Source organism: Lytechinus variegatus, chromosome 10, assembly GCF_018143015.1.
Source record: "Lytechinus variegatus isolate NC3 chromosome 10, Lvar_3.0, whole genome shotgun sequence".
Taxonomy (NCBI): domain Eukaryota; kingdom Metazoa; phylum Echinodermata; class Echinoidea; order Temnopleuroida; family Toxopneustidae; genus Lytechinus; species Lytechinus variegatus.
In genome coordinates this window covers 36,248,792-36,267,771 of record NC_054749.1, presented here as the reverse complement: position 1 = coordinate 36,267,771, position 18,980 = coordinate 36,248,792, and the positions used below count along the sequence as shown (strand labels likewise).

Sequence of the window (18,980 nt, the reverse complement as noted above, 5' to 3'; positions counted from 1 at the left end):
TTGTTTTATGATACAAGTTGAATATCAACACAATTCATTATCATGTACAATTACTTTTCTTTCAACTTTTCAAGTGCTATATATGTACTGGAATGCGCAAGGTAAATTTTTTTAGCTCACGAGCCCAAATTTTCTTTTCAATTCAATTGGACCCTATGGGAAATTCAATGGTTCTTATTCAGCGTTCCAAGGCTCTTTAGGCAATTATGGGGAAAATTAGCCAAGTCCCATCTCGTGTAATTTTCCTTGGAATGCAAACCTGTGTGCTATACAAGTAGGCATTATTATTCATTCAATTATACATCATCCTCAATTGAATTGACAAAAATATGTCAATGACCAAAATAGATCAGTCAGCTTGAAAAGGATCTCATACATAACTAAATTGATTATCTCTTACTGGATGGGTGAGTGAGATCACAATCACTTTGCAGTGCTTAGAGACTAATGGCAGTTTTATTCTCCCCTTTCTTAACCAACTGAATACTGAATTCTCTTATTCCCATTTTGTTTGTCCTGGGACAACTTGGCTCTTGAAGGAGATTGGTGAAGTACAAAATTAACATCCACATTCAGAAAAATAAGTTTCTTACCATTACCTATCACTGCCATATAATCTATTTTAGGGATTCAATAAGGTTTACAGTACTGGTACAGTATTTGAGGTAGTCATTGCATCATAAACAGACATACATGTACATGTAAGAGAATCACACAAGCTTCCTTTAATAAGCATTACAGATGAATATCAATCACAAACAACTTTTTGTTTTCTGTGTTGTTAAAGTTCCAGTCTATGGTTTTATTCTATATAAAAATGATACTGAAGAATGAATTGTTCATCTATCCTCCAATAGTGTCATTTGGGGAAATTAATATACCCACTGGTTAAGAGCTCAATAGAGCATAACTTGGGAATTTGGACCTGTGCTCGTCATTATTTTGTTCATCTTATTAGATTATTAACCAATAAACGGTGGACAAAGTTCTTTGAATATGTTTTCTATTGGTTGGTATATAGGTGCTTTTTTAAATATGTAATTACAACTTAGTAATGACACTTCAGTATTTTGACAAGAAAGAAGACATACTCTTCTGAGATTTGATGCAAACTAATTACAAACAATCAACTACATTTTTTTTGCAGTTTGTTGTTGTTGGGTTGATTTTTAAATCAAAACTTTCCGTAAAACACCAAACTTTAACATGATGCTGGTCTCGAGAATAATCCAACTAGGTGTAGAACTATCAATAACCAGATTTTGATTATTATCGTTATCTTACATTATGCAATAAAGCTTGGGAATACAATCTGGATTATGCTTCAATCAAAAACACTAGCACCAAATGCTAAACTTGAAATAGCATGTGACATCACAATGCTTCTCATCAGGAACTCCTGCTTTCATTAAAATCTTCAATTGGATAGAATTAAATAAATTTCTTAGCTGAGCAAAATACTGAGCAATTTTACTAGCTTTCTCCAATTATTAGATTAAACAGCAGTCTTGAGCTAGATGTATAATCAGAGTAAGCTCTTCATAGATTCCAACCTCATCTCAGCATCATTTGGTGATGTCATCCAATCACCACCGTCAACCACAATAGTATCACCAGTGATGTAAGAAGCAGCAGGAGATGCTACAAACACTGCACAATCAGCTATATCAACCTTGGTTCCCATACGACGTAGAGGAATACGTTTAGGAATCGACTCGGCAAGGGGACCAGCTGTAAATATCAAATATGATAGAAGTGTGAGAGGTTGCTGAGCTCCTTTTCTCTTTTCTTTGTTTTGTTGATATTCTCCATCTTAATGAACTCTCTCCATTCTATGAATTAAGTTGTATTATTAGTTATATGACGAACAAAATAAGTCAAAAGTAAAAATGCTGCACCTATAAATGGCCTGAATTCCAGAAAGTTCAAACCATGTTATAAAAATGAATCTAAGAAAACTTTAAGCATACTTGCCCAAAAAGTTTGGGCCAATAGGCCTATCTGATTTTTATAAACGTGCATTCGAGCAAAATGTGCTCAATAGGTTTTTTAAGTATTCATTCATTTTTAAAATGTCATTTCTCCCAAGGAACATTTTAAACTTTCTTTTCTGCATGTTGTGTGTTTTACTGATCTCTTTACCTTATCATTATTTTTTTTAATATTTATCTTATGTTGTCTACATGGCGGAAAAGTTTTACTATCATCATCCAAAGTAGTCCCTTGCAATAACTTGCATTCCATCGTCAATTTTTTTCATCCTTCTCATTCTTCTCTCCATTTTTATATTTTCTCTCTCTTTTGCTTTATTTCTATATTTTCACTTTCTAATACCTTTTCTTAACTCAACTTGCATTTTCTTACCTAATTTACGGATTCCTTCTGTATCATCAATTGGACCAGGTGCAATACCAACCACTCTAATACCAAGAGGTCCCCATTCTACAGCCAGAGACTTGGTCATTGAATCTTGGGGGAAAGACCAGAATAAAAAAACACCATCCATTACAAGACTAAATCTTTTACTTTAAAATCAAACCAGACCTACAAGATAATGCATTTCTATGTTTCAGTTGCTACTTACTTCTACTTCTTCATAGAGATCATATTAACGGCCATTTCATAGTATCAACATTAATGAGTCTATTTTATATATTTTCAAAAATCTTAACATTCTTTGATGCTGAGTTGTTGATTGCTTCCTATCTGATGGAGAGGAAATCCAGTAATAATAACCTTAGCCTTGAAATGTTACATCAAAACAATATTCTTTGTCAATCAGACACACATGACTATTAAGTCATGCAATGGTTTTACATTTTAAAAAAAAAATATCTCCAGGTTGTCACAAACAATACTCACCAATGGCTGCTTTTGCTGCAGAAGCATGGCACTGTAAGACTGTAGCTTTATATGCAAGGGTAGCTGATATGTTGATTATTACACCACCGTTATCCTAGAGGGAGAATAAGCAATATACATAGAAACATGAAAAAAAGATGACGAAACAAAACAAAAACTGAAGAAAGAAAAAGTAATGAAATAAAGGTACATGTGATGTAAAAAAGGATTAATCAACATTGGAATATAAAAGAAACATAACTCTATCTCACTCATGTTTTAAAAGAACATTATCTCAATTAGATTTCAGAAAGATGTGTGCTGTTGCTTAGCAACATAATCCAGATGTTACATTTTGGTATAATCACTGATCATGAAATAAATACACTACACACCTTGCTCCTCAATCATATTCACTGGATGTTGAGTCTTATTCTCTTAAATTTGTGCAATATTGTGGGAGCATTGTCACCTGGTGGTCCCGACTTTCATCTTTCAATTAGAGGACTAGGGTTCCAAGCCATGGCATGTTTTCCTTCAGCAAGAAATTTATCCACATGACGCTGGATGTAAATTTGGTGAGGTGAATTAATCCTAGCAGGATTATTCCTTGAAAGCACATATTGCTGGTACAAGAAGCTTGGCTAAAGCTGAGGTAGTACTTATAGTGCTCCTCATTTTACAAATGACATTTGGCACTTTATAGAAGCAATCATTACGGAAATGAGATTGTTTTACATACCCTCATGTGTTCATCAAAGACTGCTTTAGATGTGTTGAATGTTCCCATAGTATCAATATCCATGACAGTCTTGAATGCATTGAATGACATAGATGCAGCTGGGCAGACAAAGTTACCAGCAGCACCTAATAAACAAAACACAAATAGTGGGACAATGCAATATGGCTTAGATGGGTGATTCCATACGTGTCGTACGGGACATTTAGAGAGCATTTGACAGTTTTTGACAAGAAAAAACTAAAAATTTTCCAGTAACTATAGGTGATCATCAAGTACTACCAGAGTGTTAGAAAAACCAAGACTTAACATGACTTGAATTCACATCCTGTATAATACAGATTTAAAATAGTAATGTGTCGTACGGACGCAGAAAAAGTGGCTTTTTTAGAAACCTCAAGTTTGTACTCAAAAGTCTGTGAGTTGGGCAAATAGATTTCATAGAAACTGAACTCAAATTGACACTAAATTCACTAAATTACCCAAGAACAAACACATTTATGAAATAAAGCAAAATAAACATTCATGAATAAATAAAGCAAATTATAATTTTCGAGAACATTGTGGCATACGGGACATTCAAAATGTGTCGTACGGGACATCTCTAAATTGAAGCCAAACTTTCTTACTTTATGTCACTTTGACTTCTTCAATCACATTATTTGGCTGATGATAATGATAATCCTATCAAACTAAGACATTCATTGGGTTAGAAACCGCTATTAGTTGAATATTTCTGTCAATATATCATAAACAAAATAATGTGTCGTACGGGACAATTGTGTGTCGTACAGGACACTTCTGTGTCGTACGGGACACTTGTGTGTCGTACGGGACACTTGTGTGTTGTACAGGCACTTGCGTGTTGTACTGGGCAGCCTGAATAAAAAAAATGAACTTTTTATCAATCAGAAGGAGCATTGCCCCTAAATTTTTCCTTTTTATGAAAAATCTTTTAATAAGTAGTCATTCAGGACAATATAATTAAGTAACCTCAATATATACAATTGGGAGCAATATGTTATAATTTTTTTCATGATGGGAAATGTACAAGTGTTCACAGCATTTTTACGAGCTGAAAAACTTGAGGTTTTGTGTGAAGTTATATTTTAGGGAATTAATTGATGATTTTCAAACACTATTTAAACAATGAATGAATGAAACTTTGTGTAAATTATGGGGCTAAAATGTTATAATTTTTTATATAAAATGTATATCTACATCTACATGATATATGTCACAACTGTCACTTGTAATTCCACAATTTTTTTTCTAAAGAAATGCGGTTCTACTTTTTCAAACCCATCTGCATTTAATGAAACCATATGGTTTGTCTTATTTTCCAGATTTTTTTTACAACTTGAAAAAAGTAAGGAGTTTCAATACTGTATATAAAAAAATAGTGATCATCAAGGGAAGTCCAAATAGATGATCATGATGATAGATATGTATTTTTTTACATCTTATAATAATTCCACATTAGCATGCAAGAGGAAGTCATCTTCCAGGCTAGGTTGAAATAATTATAAAAGTTTTCTTTTCATGCTCAATGAAAAGAAATTAACCTGCTCTGATCAGTGAAAATCACCAGTTTAGCTGAAGGGATTCACAAAAGAATAAGCCTACATGAAATCAATTAAAATGTTTAGAATCACATATTTCATGTTCTATGGAGATAAACAAAGTACTTTTTCAGTTCACTTTATGTTAAATCAATTAAATGAATTTAAATATGCCTACTATTCATGGTTTCTGAATCCAAATCCTGCAATTAAATGCATTATTATATTGTGTGTCGTACGGGACATGTCCCGTACGACACAGCGTGTGTCGTACGGGACAACTTTTAATAGGACAATAATTGAAAAATGAAGGGCAGTAATTAGATCCTTATGGGATAAATCGATCACCCATGGGTCAAACAAAGAGAAACTGATTTTATGAAATTGCATCATCATAAATAAAATTGTAGGAAAAACTTTTGCATTGTCATGTGTCGTACGGGACATTGCAAAAAATAGGTTCGGAAAAATCAGGGCTGCCCCCATTATGGATCATGAAAATGTTGTAGATATTATTTGGAACCATCAATGATATATTATTCTATTGACCTGCAATATTTTCAATCTTCTCTTGCTTTGCAAATAATTGTTTCAGGCGGTGTTTGTACTTGACTATTCAATGAGCAAAATTATTGAAAATTTAAAATTCCATTGTTCCCCCCAATTAAAACTATATCTGTCTTCACTTTTGGTTAAAACTCATAATTTTCATAAAATTTAGGTATCATAGTAAAATATTACACTACTTATGACTTATTGAAAGCATGTTGAAATTTATGATATTTTTGAAGTTCTAGTGTGGAATCGCCCATATGGTTTTGCCTTTTGCCTTTTGCCTGTAAAAACAAACTCAACCCCTAGATATGCCACTACAACTTAGCATGTAATAATTTCCATCAAAAATATTAAAGACTTGCAGTTTTACTGTAAGAAACATGTATGTTAAATTTACGCATGGTGCTATGTGGTCATTGGCCAAGATCAAAGTGGAAGGGTTTGGGAGTGGCAACACATTTGTGGTCAAATCCTCAAAATAGCCAAATCTTGAAATCTAAAAGTTTCATTATTCTGCATTCTCAAAGAAAAATAAGCACATACTCTCTTAAATGATATACTATTAATCATCAGAAACTTTGGATTGCATTCTTACCATTCACTAAGATGTTTATTTTGCCAAATTCTCGCAAAGCCTGCTGGACTCCAGCCACAACCTCTTTGGGCTAAAACAAAACAAAATCAAATCATGTGATAAAAACATGATCAATGCCATTCACCATCATCATAAAGTCAAGGCAGTTGTCCTGCAGTATCATAGAACACTTAAAATCAAATAACTTTGTTCACTATTCAAATAAAACACTGATTCCGATGGTAATTCAAACATAATTAGTTTAATTACAAACCTTTGAATCACACAGGAATACCTAGAGCTTTATATAGGCCAAGCAGTAAATCGTATCTATCATGTCATGATCATTGTATCACCATATAATACTTCCCAATGCCTCCAGGAATAACATGCCACCCCACTAGGCCATCTACATGGTTCGCTAGCTTGGTGCTCACAGGAATTGTATATGGCAAACCTTGATCATTTGTTAAATTTTAAGATATGCAAAACTGCCATCTTTTATCTTTAATCTAAATGCTTCAGGTATAATTATACAAGAGAAAGAGAAATTGTATGCCTCTCATACCAACACAGTGGGGTTTTTTAACAGTTAATTAATGATATGAGCAAAAATAAAATCATTAATATCATCATAAGTCAAATACCATTTTTAAAAACTCATATTGAATAGCAAATACCACATAATGAATTAACAAGACAAAAAGGAAACGGTGAAGAAAGATCTGTTACATCCTAATTTTACATGTATATGCTTGAACCCTAAATGCAATAACAATAATTGAATTGTGGTACCAAGATCAATTCCACGTAGAAGTCTTGGATCAGCCCACAAACCACCTTTAGTTGATGTAAATACAAGCTGACCTAAATGCAGTGCCAAACCCACTACAATTTAGTTCTTTCTCCAAGAAATATTTGATAAAGACAAACGCAAAATGTGCTGATGTACTAATGTATTCTTGGGACAGGCAAAGGTGTATTCTGGTGCTTTAATCTGGACACTTGAGAATAATTTTACCTTTCTGACATCCATCTGAATGGGAAGACATCTTTGTCCAGTAACTTTACTCAATTCTTCTGCTGCCTATAAGAGATGAAGATATATTGAAATTAATTGAATTTACTCATAGATCGTTTCACATATTCCTATATTATCTGCCAGGTAGAGTGCTAAAGGGGCATGCTTAATCAGAAGTGTTTCAATACAGAGATTGAATTCCTGATGTCTTTTTGAAAGCTATTCCATTAAGTAGGACTTGTATGAGCAAATAAACGTTCACTGCTACAAACCTACATGTAGGATTTATTTCAATCCACTTGATGTTTTCTATTAATTATTATAAAAAGGACCATATACCCCAAAGTATTATACTGCATAATGGCTCTTATTCTTACAGTCATTTCCAATTTATATCATGATTTTATCAACTGGGAAAACATGTCAATGCTTAACACATCTACTCAGGTATTTATTGCCCCTCCCCCCCTTCTCTTTTCTTTCCTTTCTTTCTTTTACTTTTCAAACTGACATAATTTGAACAAAGAAATTATCATATTTTGAAAAAAAGGAAAGCATATTTATAAGGCAACAATAGTCAAAACTGACTAGTTTGCCTATTCAAAATAACAACAACAACAACAACATCTCTATGGGTGTCAGGTAAAAAGACATCTAGGTAAAACTGGCAGAAAGGACAGGTAAAAACCGTTGCTATTATTACCTCTATCATTTTTACCTCTTTCATTTTTACCTCTGGAGTTTTTGCCTCTCAATTTTTACCTCTGCCATTTTTACCTCTGCATTTCACATATAATCTTGGGTTTGGGTCTCATCTATCCCTTGACCATTTTCACCTCTGCAACATTCAGCTCTATCAAGCTACCATTTTTAGTTTTACCTATGCAATATTTACCTCTACCACTTTTACCTCTGCCATTTTTACCCGTCATTTTTACACCGAAACTCTCTGTGTGCAAGCCATTGTTCAATTATTAATGTGTAATTTTCTCACACATGGGAAGAATGTAATATAAATTTAAAGGAGTATAATAGGCTAGGCTTAGGACATTCTCAGCTTTGTCAGAATCGATTCCTATAAATCCAGTTCTGACCCGAGTATCAACATGGCTTTTAGGTGTTGTAATAAAAGAGAATCAGCTCTTTTATACAGAATCAGGTAGAATTATATACTCAGCTCTGATTCCCAAGCCTAGAATATAAAAAAATATGTTTCTAACCTGTTGCACACGTTCTAACTTGCGGCTGGCTATTATGGTTGAACACTGGTGCCTGTGAATAAAGTATGCATATTCATATTAAAGTAATTCATCATTTCATGATGGGTGGTTTGGGTGGCCATTTTGGATATTGGCCCAGCACACTTTTTTCTCAGACCCGAGAGAAAAAATATTGTCATTTCATTTTGACATAAATTACAAGGAATAAATAAAAACTGTTGTCATATTCAAATGACCAAAAATATATTATTGACTCACGTATAGCCAACTCCTACTAGAATTATCAATCCAAATTTTATGTTTTGCTGAATATTGACTATAAATTTTTCAGGTTACTCAGTATTCTGTTCAATTTTTTTTCTTTCAGAGTAAAATTTAGCACATCATCTGGAGTTTTGATCAATCATATACTAATATACAAATACAATTTATCATAGAATTCTTGCAAGTTTTTACTTCTATTGTCTATTTACCTCATGAGAACTTCTGCAATCGTAAAACATATTCCCGAACCCCCACCTGTGATGAAAGCAACTTGGCCTCTGAAATAGAAACAAAAAACAAAATTAATTATAAAGAAGTGGTATGAATTCAAAATACGGTGATGAAAACAATTTGCACATCTCTTTCTTCAAAATAGTGGAGGAGCTGTGGTGTAGTAGTGGTTTTGACTTTCGCCTTGTAAAGAGAGGATCGTGCGTTCGAATCCCACCACGGTCTGGAGTCCTTTGGCAAGACGTAAATCCAGTTTGCCACTCTCAACCCAGGTGCTAAATGGGTACCTGGTAGGATGTGATAGTCATTGTAATTTGTCCAGTACTATGTGCACCTCACCGGCGACTTACTGGAATACTCCCCAGGGAGTGGAGGGTGTGCACACTGCACACATTGTGTGCCGTAATGACCGATTGAATCCGATGACCGGGGTAATAATATATCTGTAAAGCGCTTAGACACGTCGTTCGGATGTATTAAGCGCTATATTAAAAGCGGATTATTATTAAACACCTTAACTCACTGAATAATTCAACAAAGAGCAGAAATGAAAATTCACATTTTTCCAGCACAATGATGGTCAGAAAATCAACCTCCAGCCGTTATGATTCAATCTTCCTCCTTTTGATTATCACAATTAGTCTACATCGGGCAGTTTCAATACAGTCTTGAGTCTTCATTTAAAAAATAAAATAGTGAGTTGCTATTGGACTTCAGGCATGTAGATCTAGGCAAAATAATTCCTGAATTGTAATTTTTTTAAAGTGAAAGACTGAAAGATCTCAATGTCAAATTTACTTTAGACCCCTACTAAGTTACGCCATTGACAAGTTGTTGTTTCGTAAGAAATTTGATTTTAGGGTAGGTCTAAGCTATCTAGGTCTAAATCTGCTCAAATTAGGTGAATTGGCATACTTACTCCTGTCCCGTTGATATAAAGAGCAATGACTTAAACATGTGTTAAATTTAAAGGACAAGTCAACCCCAACAAAAACTTGATTTGAATAGAAAGAGAAAAATTCAACAAGCATAACACAGAAAATTTCATCAAAATCGGATGTAAAATAAGAAAGTTTTAAAGTTTCGCTTCATTTCACAAAACAGTTATATGCACATCTCGGTCGGTATGCAAATGAGGGAACCGATGACATCACTCACTCACTATTTCTTTTGTATTTTATTATATGAAATATTTTGATTTTGTAGTCATTGTCATATGAAATGAAGTTTCATTTCTCCCTGAACACGTGGAATTCCATTATTTTAACATTTTATGCTTCAGGCAAGGAGGTCCTAATCATCACATTCGTAAAAATTGAAATATTGTATAATTCAACAATAAAAAACAAAAGAAATAGTGAGTGACATCATCGACTCTCTCATTTGGATGTAACTGGCTCGTTCATATAACTATTTTGTTAAAAATAAGCGAAACTTTGAAATGTCATAACTTTCTTATTTTACATCCGATTTTGATGAAATTTTCAGCATTGTGCTTGTCTCATTTTTCTCTAATATTCAAATCAACATTTTTCTGAGGTGGACTTGACCTTTAAAGAAAATGCATGTTTTAATCAGTGTTAAGTGAGCAGACATAGAATAGATCTACCACTACAGTACCTGTAGTACTACATGTTACATGCACTAGTTATAGTGGCTGAATGTTTTAAACATTCATAAAGATACACCTCACAAAAACAGTCGTAAACATAAAACAAGCAAACTCAAATCACATCACACAGCCAGAAGCACCAAATAAGAAGAACCTGAAATATAATTGTAGCTGAACTAAACCTAAATAAAGATGTCAACAAAATGAAGTCCAGTGATGCTCTGATTTATTTGCCTGAAATCTAGACCTCACTAGGCATTGCCTTTACAAATAAGATATTCATATACATTAAAAAAATAGTGTCACATGATTGATTCACCCAATGAATAGAGAAAGAAAGAATGGAAGAACCCAGAAAAGTGGAAGAACCAAGGGTGAAAGGTGAACCAATGAGGATGAGATAGGATGATATGAATGAAGAAGAAGAATGTTCTGAATATGAATAAGAAAAGGACAATAGAAACATGTGGAGCTGCATGGGTTGGAATGGCAATGAAAAAGTTTACAACATCCTTCCAAAGGGAACTTAAAGTTGAATAGAAAGATAATAAAAAAAATGGTCAAAAATATATTTTCGGTCATCAATCATAAAAACAGCTCATCAGAAATCAGCATGTACTGATCAATCAGTGATTTTGTTGTTTTCTCAACTTTTCCCACTGAAACTTGAGAAAGCACACATTCAGTAAATACCGTTTTCAAATGACCAAACTATTTCACTTGCAAAGAGGGGTGCGATTGTCAGCTTGACTCAGCTAATAACATCATGACCATAAAAAAAGAAAATATTTTTAACCAAATTTTAAATCTACTTGTAACTGTTAGGCCTAACGCTAGATCTAACATTAGTAACGACTATATGGTGAAACTAAGTAGTTATCCTTTGATGAATTTTATGAGAGTATTGTGTTTGAAATGTTTGCATTGTGTTTGGTAATCATGGTAATACGATCCACTACATGATATCATTCTTTCAGTTTGCATAGCTAATAATAATAATAATAAACATTTCTCGTATAGCGCATATCACAATTACGAATAATGTCTCTAGATGCGCTTCCAAGTTCCTAGGGACTTGGATATATTACCCCAGCTGTAGCTTGGCAGGTGGGCAGTTCCATAAAATAGTAAACCTTTTGGTCAAAATTTCAAAATCCTACAAACAGAACAAATTAGGTATCACTTGAAAGCTAAGACACTGAAATGTATAAATCTGAAAGAAATAATTTCAAACAATGTATCGTTTCATTTTGGCAAGGCATTGAAGTCACCATAGCAACAAACTAAAATGTTCCTTATTTTAAAAGGTCAAGTTTGCAACAAGTTTTAAACCTTTTAAAAGCTTCGAAATGATCAAAGTTAAATGTTGTCCAAGTTTGTTATTATGTCAGGTTTCTAAAAAATAAGTTAGGTTTTTTCTATTGTTCTTATATTTTTTAAACTAAATATATTAAAAGCAGGCACTTTCAAATGTACGTCCAACCCCCTTTCACATACACTTTTTTTCTTACAAGCAAAACAAAAGCAGATAAATTTTCCCAAAGTCAGATGCAAAGCAAGCTTGGTTTGTTTAATATATACACCAGAAGGTAGCTCACCACTAGTCCAGGATTTCAAGTTAAGTGGGGTTCGGACGTACAACTTTTTTGTACGTCCGACCCCTTTGAAACTTTTTTGTATGAAGTTATCTTTCACTGCTCAGATGTTTTTTGCAAAAGTTTAATATCATAACATCTTTTACTCTTATTAATCTTTCAAAATTGAATACAAATTTCAATTTCAATCTAGTTTAAAATGACCTTTTTTGTATTTTTTTTACCCAACAACCACTGGGGGCAAAATTCCCCTCCATCTTTAATATTTTGCATGATAGTTCTTTAACACACCTTGATATCGCTGTATAGTTTTATTGGTTTTTTTCATTGAAATCTTGCACAAGTTTTGAGACCAATTTCACAAAGAATACCACACATTTTTGACAATATGTAGATTTTTAAATGATGATATCATCTTCAAGAAATGGTGATTTATTTGTGTTTTGTGTGCATATTCAATGGAAACTGCCTTCCTTCATCTCAAATTATCACATAACTTAATGAATTTAGTGGTAATTATGACTGAATAATAGCCTGCAGGAAATTAAAAAAGAAAATCAAAATCAAAAACCTACAAATACATGAGAAATTTAATAATCAAAGAAGTTCCATATAAAAGAAGAAATTGCCACTTCCCCTCAATCTCAGGTACAGCAATTGCCCCTCTATGGGAAATAGATCTGCCCATTTGCTATAATAATACATGGATGTCTAGACTATTCTACTTTTGCCTATAGGGGTGTAAGTTATGAAAATGTGAAGTGTTATTCATTTAATTTTGACTTGTTCTCATTTCTTTATTTCTGCATCAACCTTGTTCAAACTTGGTACAAATGATCCTTGGTTGATACCATGTGTGTGTTGATGAGGTCAAAGGTCATCTAGGGGTCAAAAGGTCAAAAGATAAGAGGCCATTCAGTCATTTTTTGAAGACTGTTTAAATCATTTTTTTTTTTTTGCATCAATATTGTTCAAACTTGAAACGCAAAATCAGTGGGTAATACAATTTTTTGGTTGATGAAGATGATAATTTCTAAGGTTATTTAGGGGTCAAAAGGTCACTTTTGTTCATTTTGTTATTTCAAGGTCAATTGTTCAAGCTCTCTAGGGGTCAAAAGTTAACTTTTGATACTGGTAGTTTTTTATGTGTATTGTATTCAAATGTATTCAAACTTGGAACAAATTATCAGTGGGTAGTACAACATATTTGTTTTGCATTAATTTTGCCCAAACTTGGAACAAAACGATCAGTGGGGAACATTACATGTGTTCTTGAGGATGGAGAGATCAAAGGTCATCTAGGGGTCAAAAGGTCATATTGCATGTTTTGTTGATTGCAACATCAGGGATGACTCATGGTTCATAACCCACCTCATTCAAACTAAGTTTGTAACAGGACAAGTTTTTTAATGTTGAAGAAATTCTTTGTCATGTCTTTTGCAAACCATTAAAAAAGATACATTTTACTTGAAGTTCAACAGTAAAAATATCCTGCATTGTGTGAATAGTTGAGTTGTTTCATTTTTGATGTGATCTAAAAAAGTAGATATCAAAATGGAAACAGCCCTGAATCGTGTGCAAAGTGAATGAGTGCGCAGACATGGGGTAGGCCCACTTGTTCACTGCTACCACCCTGCCTGTGGGGAATCTACAGGTAGGACTATGGTATGCCAATGTTGTACAGAGCACACACTTTAAAAATCATTAAAATATCACTTTCGTGACCAAAATTACTAATTTCCATACAGTTGCAATTTATTTTTCATTAGTAACTTGGGAATAATTTATTTATTCACCAGAGCGCTCAAAAACTTGAATTTTGGGCATATTTTTTGTACGCCCTCTATTGGTGGAAAGAAATATGGCAAGAAAATTTTCATTTTTGATCTCTATTTTTTATTAAGAAAAAAATAATTTAAAGAATCAAATTTAAATAAGAGTCAAGTTGTATGAATAATAGGTGTAATGGAAACTGTCAGTGTAAAAAAATCAAGCATTTGCCCCAAAGAAAAAGAGAAAATAAGCCAAACATTGCTACCCTTATTTTGCCACACATGGAGATATAAGTGAGAACAAGGTTATATCATAACCTTGTTCATTGAATGAGTGGGTAGGCCTACCATTTTTTTTCAATCTGAAAATGACTACCTGAAAATTTTTTCAAGAAAATCTTATATTTTCTTTCATTTTTCAATGAGAAATTTGGTACACTTGACTTATTCTTAATAATATAACTTATAACTATAAGAAACACTATAGGCCTAGGCCCCCTCATTCAATGAACAAGGTTATGCCTAGGCCTAACCAGGGAAGTTACCTGGCCTAACTATAGTAGGATGGGGGGTCGGGTGTCCGGACACTTTATCTCTTTGAAGCCTTCTTTTTTGTCTGTGGATTACACTAAAAATATAAATTCATTACTTGTAATCATTATCTATTTTGTTCTTTATAATATTTCCTAACATTTTGTACTAATAATTGATGAAACTTCGCTTGTAAATTTTTCCAAATGACATTCTAAAATTGATCGTCCGGACACACAACCCGTCCGGATACACAACAACTGAGTATACTGTATCAACCCACTCATGGTTTCAAATCGTCTCGTGTGTGAAGGATTCATATGCACCTGGTGCACGCGAATCTTTCACACCATTTTCACTAAAATAACTATGACTTTACATCATAGCTATGACTTATAATTTTTCTATAACACTTACCGAACCATATGGATCGTTTGTTGAATTCTTTTTGTTGTTTGTTTTAATAAAATAAGAGCATTTTTCGTGATCTTCACGTAGATGCCTCTTGATCAGCGTTGATATCAACTTTTGCCTAAAGAGGGCGCGCGATATTATTCACCAAGCCGGTAGGCACTTAAGAACCAATTTTGAAAGGATACTCGTAAAATTATGTCACTCTCGCCGATGAATATTCATTAGATCGTGGTCGTGCGTGTTCAATACACACCGAGTGCATGCATGCAGAGAGTTTGTATTGAACACGCACGACCAGGATCTAATGAATATTCATCGCGAGAGTGACATAATTTTACGAGTGTCCTTTCAAACTTGGTTCTTAAGTGCCTACCGTACCTTTGTTTACGGTGTTGCAAGCTAGCTGCATTCTAGGCAATCAGCATTATTTTCTTGCTCGTTCAATCCACTTTCATCATCATCTTGTCAAAAGATGGCGTACTTTACCAATAAGCATGATAAGTATATACATGAGATGCAACCTGTTGATTTTTGGTACAATTTCCTATTACGCGCTGACGACTTGAATTGAGAATGTTCGATACGAAAAATTGCTTTTCGATTGTTGTTTGCGTACTTTCCACCGCAGTATTAAGGACGGATCGAACGGATTATCCTGGTTGAGACTTGGAGGTAAGCGATAAAAACAGTTTTATAAATAATTTCCAATTTATTTATTTTTTTTAAACTAAAACTATTAAAAAGAAATCATTAGTGGAGAAATACTGAAACGTTTGGCTTTTTTTATTCCCTCACATTCGTGTGATGAATGAAAACGTCAAAGTTTACTATGAAACCACATGCGTTGTGCGAGGTTAGTATTACTAACCTCGCATGTTGTGTGAGTGCGTATCAACCAAAAGATTTGGTGAAATAAGAAGAAATTCATGTTAAATCTTAACTCAAATTGTTAGGTGTGCAGACTTGGGGCCAACCATCATACTACAAAACAAAAAAATACTTAGTAATAGTTGGTTTAATACCATGGCTACGTAGCCTACGTTACGCCCCCGTCCATTGTCAATTCATCGCCAGCCAACTGGGCCAGCGCCACTGGCCAGCGATGCCTGCCCTTCCCGTGTCCCGCCCTCGGCCAGCAGCAAGGCACGGCTTTGTATGGAGTGGCGCGGAAGAGTCTTTTATTTATTGCCTTGTAATAAACATAAAGAAATTTAGGATTCGACCTCAAGCAATACAGGGGCACATGCAAACTTACTTGAACAGACTTGGATTGAATACATGGTTGTAAGCTTTCATGCACTTATCACCGATTGAGGAAGCTGCCATCTTGGACGAGTCGGATTTGATGAGAGAGTCGCTACCGTCGTCGTCGCGTCTAGCTCGAGGGAGGGCTAGGGGGATCGGGAGGCGAGGGGGGGGGTTATTTCCAATTCGTCTTCTTCCCCATACCATTTGGTCTATTACGGTATCAGTTTGTCTACTCACGATCACCAAATCAGGGGCAGCGGAGCCCCGGGGCGCCGAGCAAAGATGAAATAGGGGGGGGGGGGGGGCGCCGGGGGCACAAAAAGAACACATACATGTATTCTTTCAAAAAGGGCACTATAACAACGAAGAAAAAAGACTCGTCTACATTGGTAAAGAGCAAAAAATTTTGAGGTGGCTAGATTTGTCGTATCATGTAAAATTTATGAGCGAGCAAAATTGTGACATTTTTATCACGAAAATCAAATTTAGTGGTAGATTTCCACATAATATTCAGAATATAATATCAATTAATGCTTCTCTCTTTCCTTTTCTCTTTTTTTTAGGTCTTGTTTTTTTTTTTTGGGGGGGGAGAGCCCCCAAGCCCCCCCACCCTCCAAGCCCCCACCCCTCCTTACGGGTGCTGTTTGGCTCAAGAAACATAATTGGCACGTAGAATTATTCTTACAGCTTGTTTTTTCCTTCACAACAGTGAGAATATAGTTCTTGTGATAAGGCCGGGGCACTCAACATTGGCGTCGGAAGCCAACGTTAGGAGGAGACAACCAAAAAAAATTTAACAAGCGAAAAAAAAAAAAAAGGGATTTCAACCCAAAAATTTTAGGGGGGACGTAGGAAAATAAATTGACAAGCAAAAAAAAAAAAAGGTCATCAACAACAAATTTAGGGGGGGGGGTCCCCCCCTCCTCAAATTTAGGGGGGACACGTCACCCCCGGCACGGAAAACGTTTGTAATAATGGACACCTATAAGAAGGCAAGTGGCGCTTGGTCACATATAAAACGGGTCATTCGCAGATGAAGGGGCACAGAACATGTTGTAAGGGGGGATTTGGGGGTAAAAATTTGCACTCGATCGATTATGAGAAATGGCACTTGCTATAGGTGTAAGGGGTACCATATCGAGAGGGGCCATTTGGCACTTATACGAGAAAGGGTACTTAATTAGTAACGGATTAGTAACACCTAAAACGGGTCCTCCTCATTGGCGGCGGAAGCCAAAAAATTTAGGGGGTGTCCACCTGAAATTTTGGGATGGACACAGGTAAAAAATTGGACAAGCGCCCCCCAAAAAAGTTATCAACCTAAATTTTAGGTGTGGCTAACCAAAAAATTTTGACAAGCAAAAAAAAAAAAAATTTTAGGGGGGGACGCAAAAAAAAAACCCGTCACCCGATCCCCCCCCCCCCCGCTTCCGCCGCCTATGGGAGTCCTCAGGTGAATGCATACTAAAGCAGATTATAATATAATTTTATTAATTATAAAAAATTGGACAAGCGCCCCCAAAAAAGGTTATCAACCTAAATTTTAGGTGTGGCTAACCAAAAAATTTCAATGACAAGCAAAAAAAAAAAAATTTTAGGGGGGGACGCAAAAAAAACCCCGTCACCCGATCCCCCCCCCCCCGCTTCCGCCGCCTATGGGGATGGGCAGGTGAACGCATACAAAAGCAGATTATAATATAATTTATAGTTATTCAGCTTGACCTGTTGGCAACGAGTATTGCAAAATGTTTCTTTCCCCTCTAAAGAGCTCAAGTTCATGATTTTGTTGAGCTTGGATTGATCAAGGAAATGTCCCTGCGGAGATCCTGGACGTTATCAAAAGGCGGATGAAGTTAGAGACACTGCAGAATATAATAAAACAATGCTTGGAATGAGCTTGCATTACACCCACAAATTTAATAACTCCTACAGATGTAATAATGGCCACAAAATAATGTAATAAGACTATACCCCCAAAATGTATAATAATAACGCCCACAGGTGTAATAACAATTTACCCATAAATGTAATAATGCACTTTGATCACCCACAAAATTATGTAATTATGACTTTACCCACAAATGTAATAAATATGAAGGGATATTTTTGACGAACTTTGTTCTAAACTAAAACTCTGAATTATGTCTCCCTTATAAAGTAAGTTGCACTAATAATTAATATTAATGAAATGATTAAATCAGTTCTCAATATATTCATTATTTGTTTTAGGAGGATAAATAATAAACCTAATATCAACATAATGTTTCACCACACCAAAATAATGCAAATCTTCAAATGTCACTGCTTCTATCGTTATTCCTTCATCAATTTCCCAAAAAAATATCCTTGTCCTATTTTGATCAAATTTTAAGTGTTTTGTGTGTCTGATTTTTAAAATCAAATATTATTTCAGCCTGGATTACCTATTTGGATCGCACAGTATGTGGTTATTATCGAAATCATCTGAGAAGCCTACCAAGATAGGAACGGCGCAAACAAAAAATGAAAGCAATACGAGGGGGAGGAGAAAGTGAGAAAAAAAAGAGGAGTGGGATATCGATAAGTTAAAATTTATGAAATAAGGTGAAGGGAAAATGGGAGAATTGGACCCTTCAATGGAGATTTCTTCTCAAGAACATGGGCTTAGGTCTTACTCCCATTTAATTCAAAGTTCATAATTACAAACAATTATAAGCGAATTTAGGACAGGATTATTTCATAAACAATTTTCAGCTCGCGCTTCGCACTCACATCAGATAGGTTTAGCAGATCCTGTTCGGTTACCAAAAGTGCTTAAAATG

The 18,980-nt window shown here is 34.7% G+C and overlaps 1 protein-coding gene across 1 annotated transcript; it reads right to left on the bottom strand.

Annotated features, from left to right (window-relative positions):
• Positions 1-66: 66 nt before the first annotated feature.
• On the bottom strand, positions 67-16,287 carry LOC121422911 (peroxisomal 2,4-dienoyl-CoA reductase [(3E)-enoyl-CoA-producing]-like). The gene is made up of 9 exons (XM_041618152.1): positions 16,187-16,287; positions 8,986-9,054; positions 8,513-8,564; positions 7,293-7,358; positions 6,293-6,362; positions 3,584-3,708; positions 2,863-2,956; positions 2,365-2,469; positions 67-1,731 (listed from the first exon to the last, which is right to left on the bottom strand). Exons 1-9 carry the CDS (start codon positions 16,255-16,257, stop codon positions 1,526-1,528), a joined length of 858 nt encoding a protein of 285 aa, XP_041474086.1. The 5' UTR covers positions 16,258-16,287; the 3' UTR covers positions 67-1,525.
• Between the last annotated feature and the right edge of the window lie 2,693 nt (positions 16,288-18,980).

Bases quoted from the DNA above. Each gene is read 5' to 3' on its own strand.
- LOC121422911 (XM_041618152.1), bottom strand. From the start codon at position 16,257: ATGGCAGCTTCCTCAATCGGTGATAAGTGCATGAAAGCTTACAACCAT. The intron at 6,363-7,292 runs GTAAAATTATTC...GTTTTGTTTTAG, and splicing joins TTCAGATGGATGTCAGAAAG to CCCAAAGAGGTTGTGGCTGG. The intron at 2,470-2,862 runs GTGAGTATTGTT...CTTTCCCCCAAG, and splicing joins TGCAGCAAAAGCAGCCATTG to ATTCAATGACCAAGTCTCTG.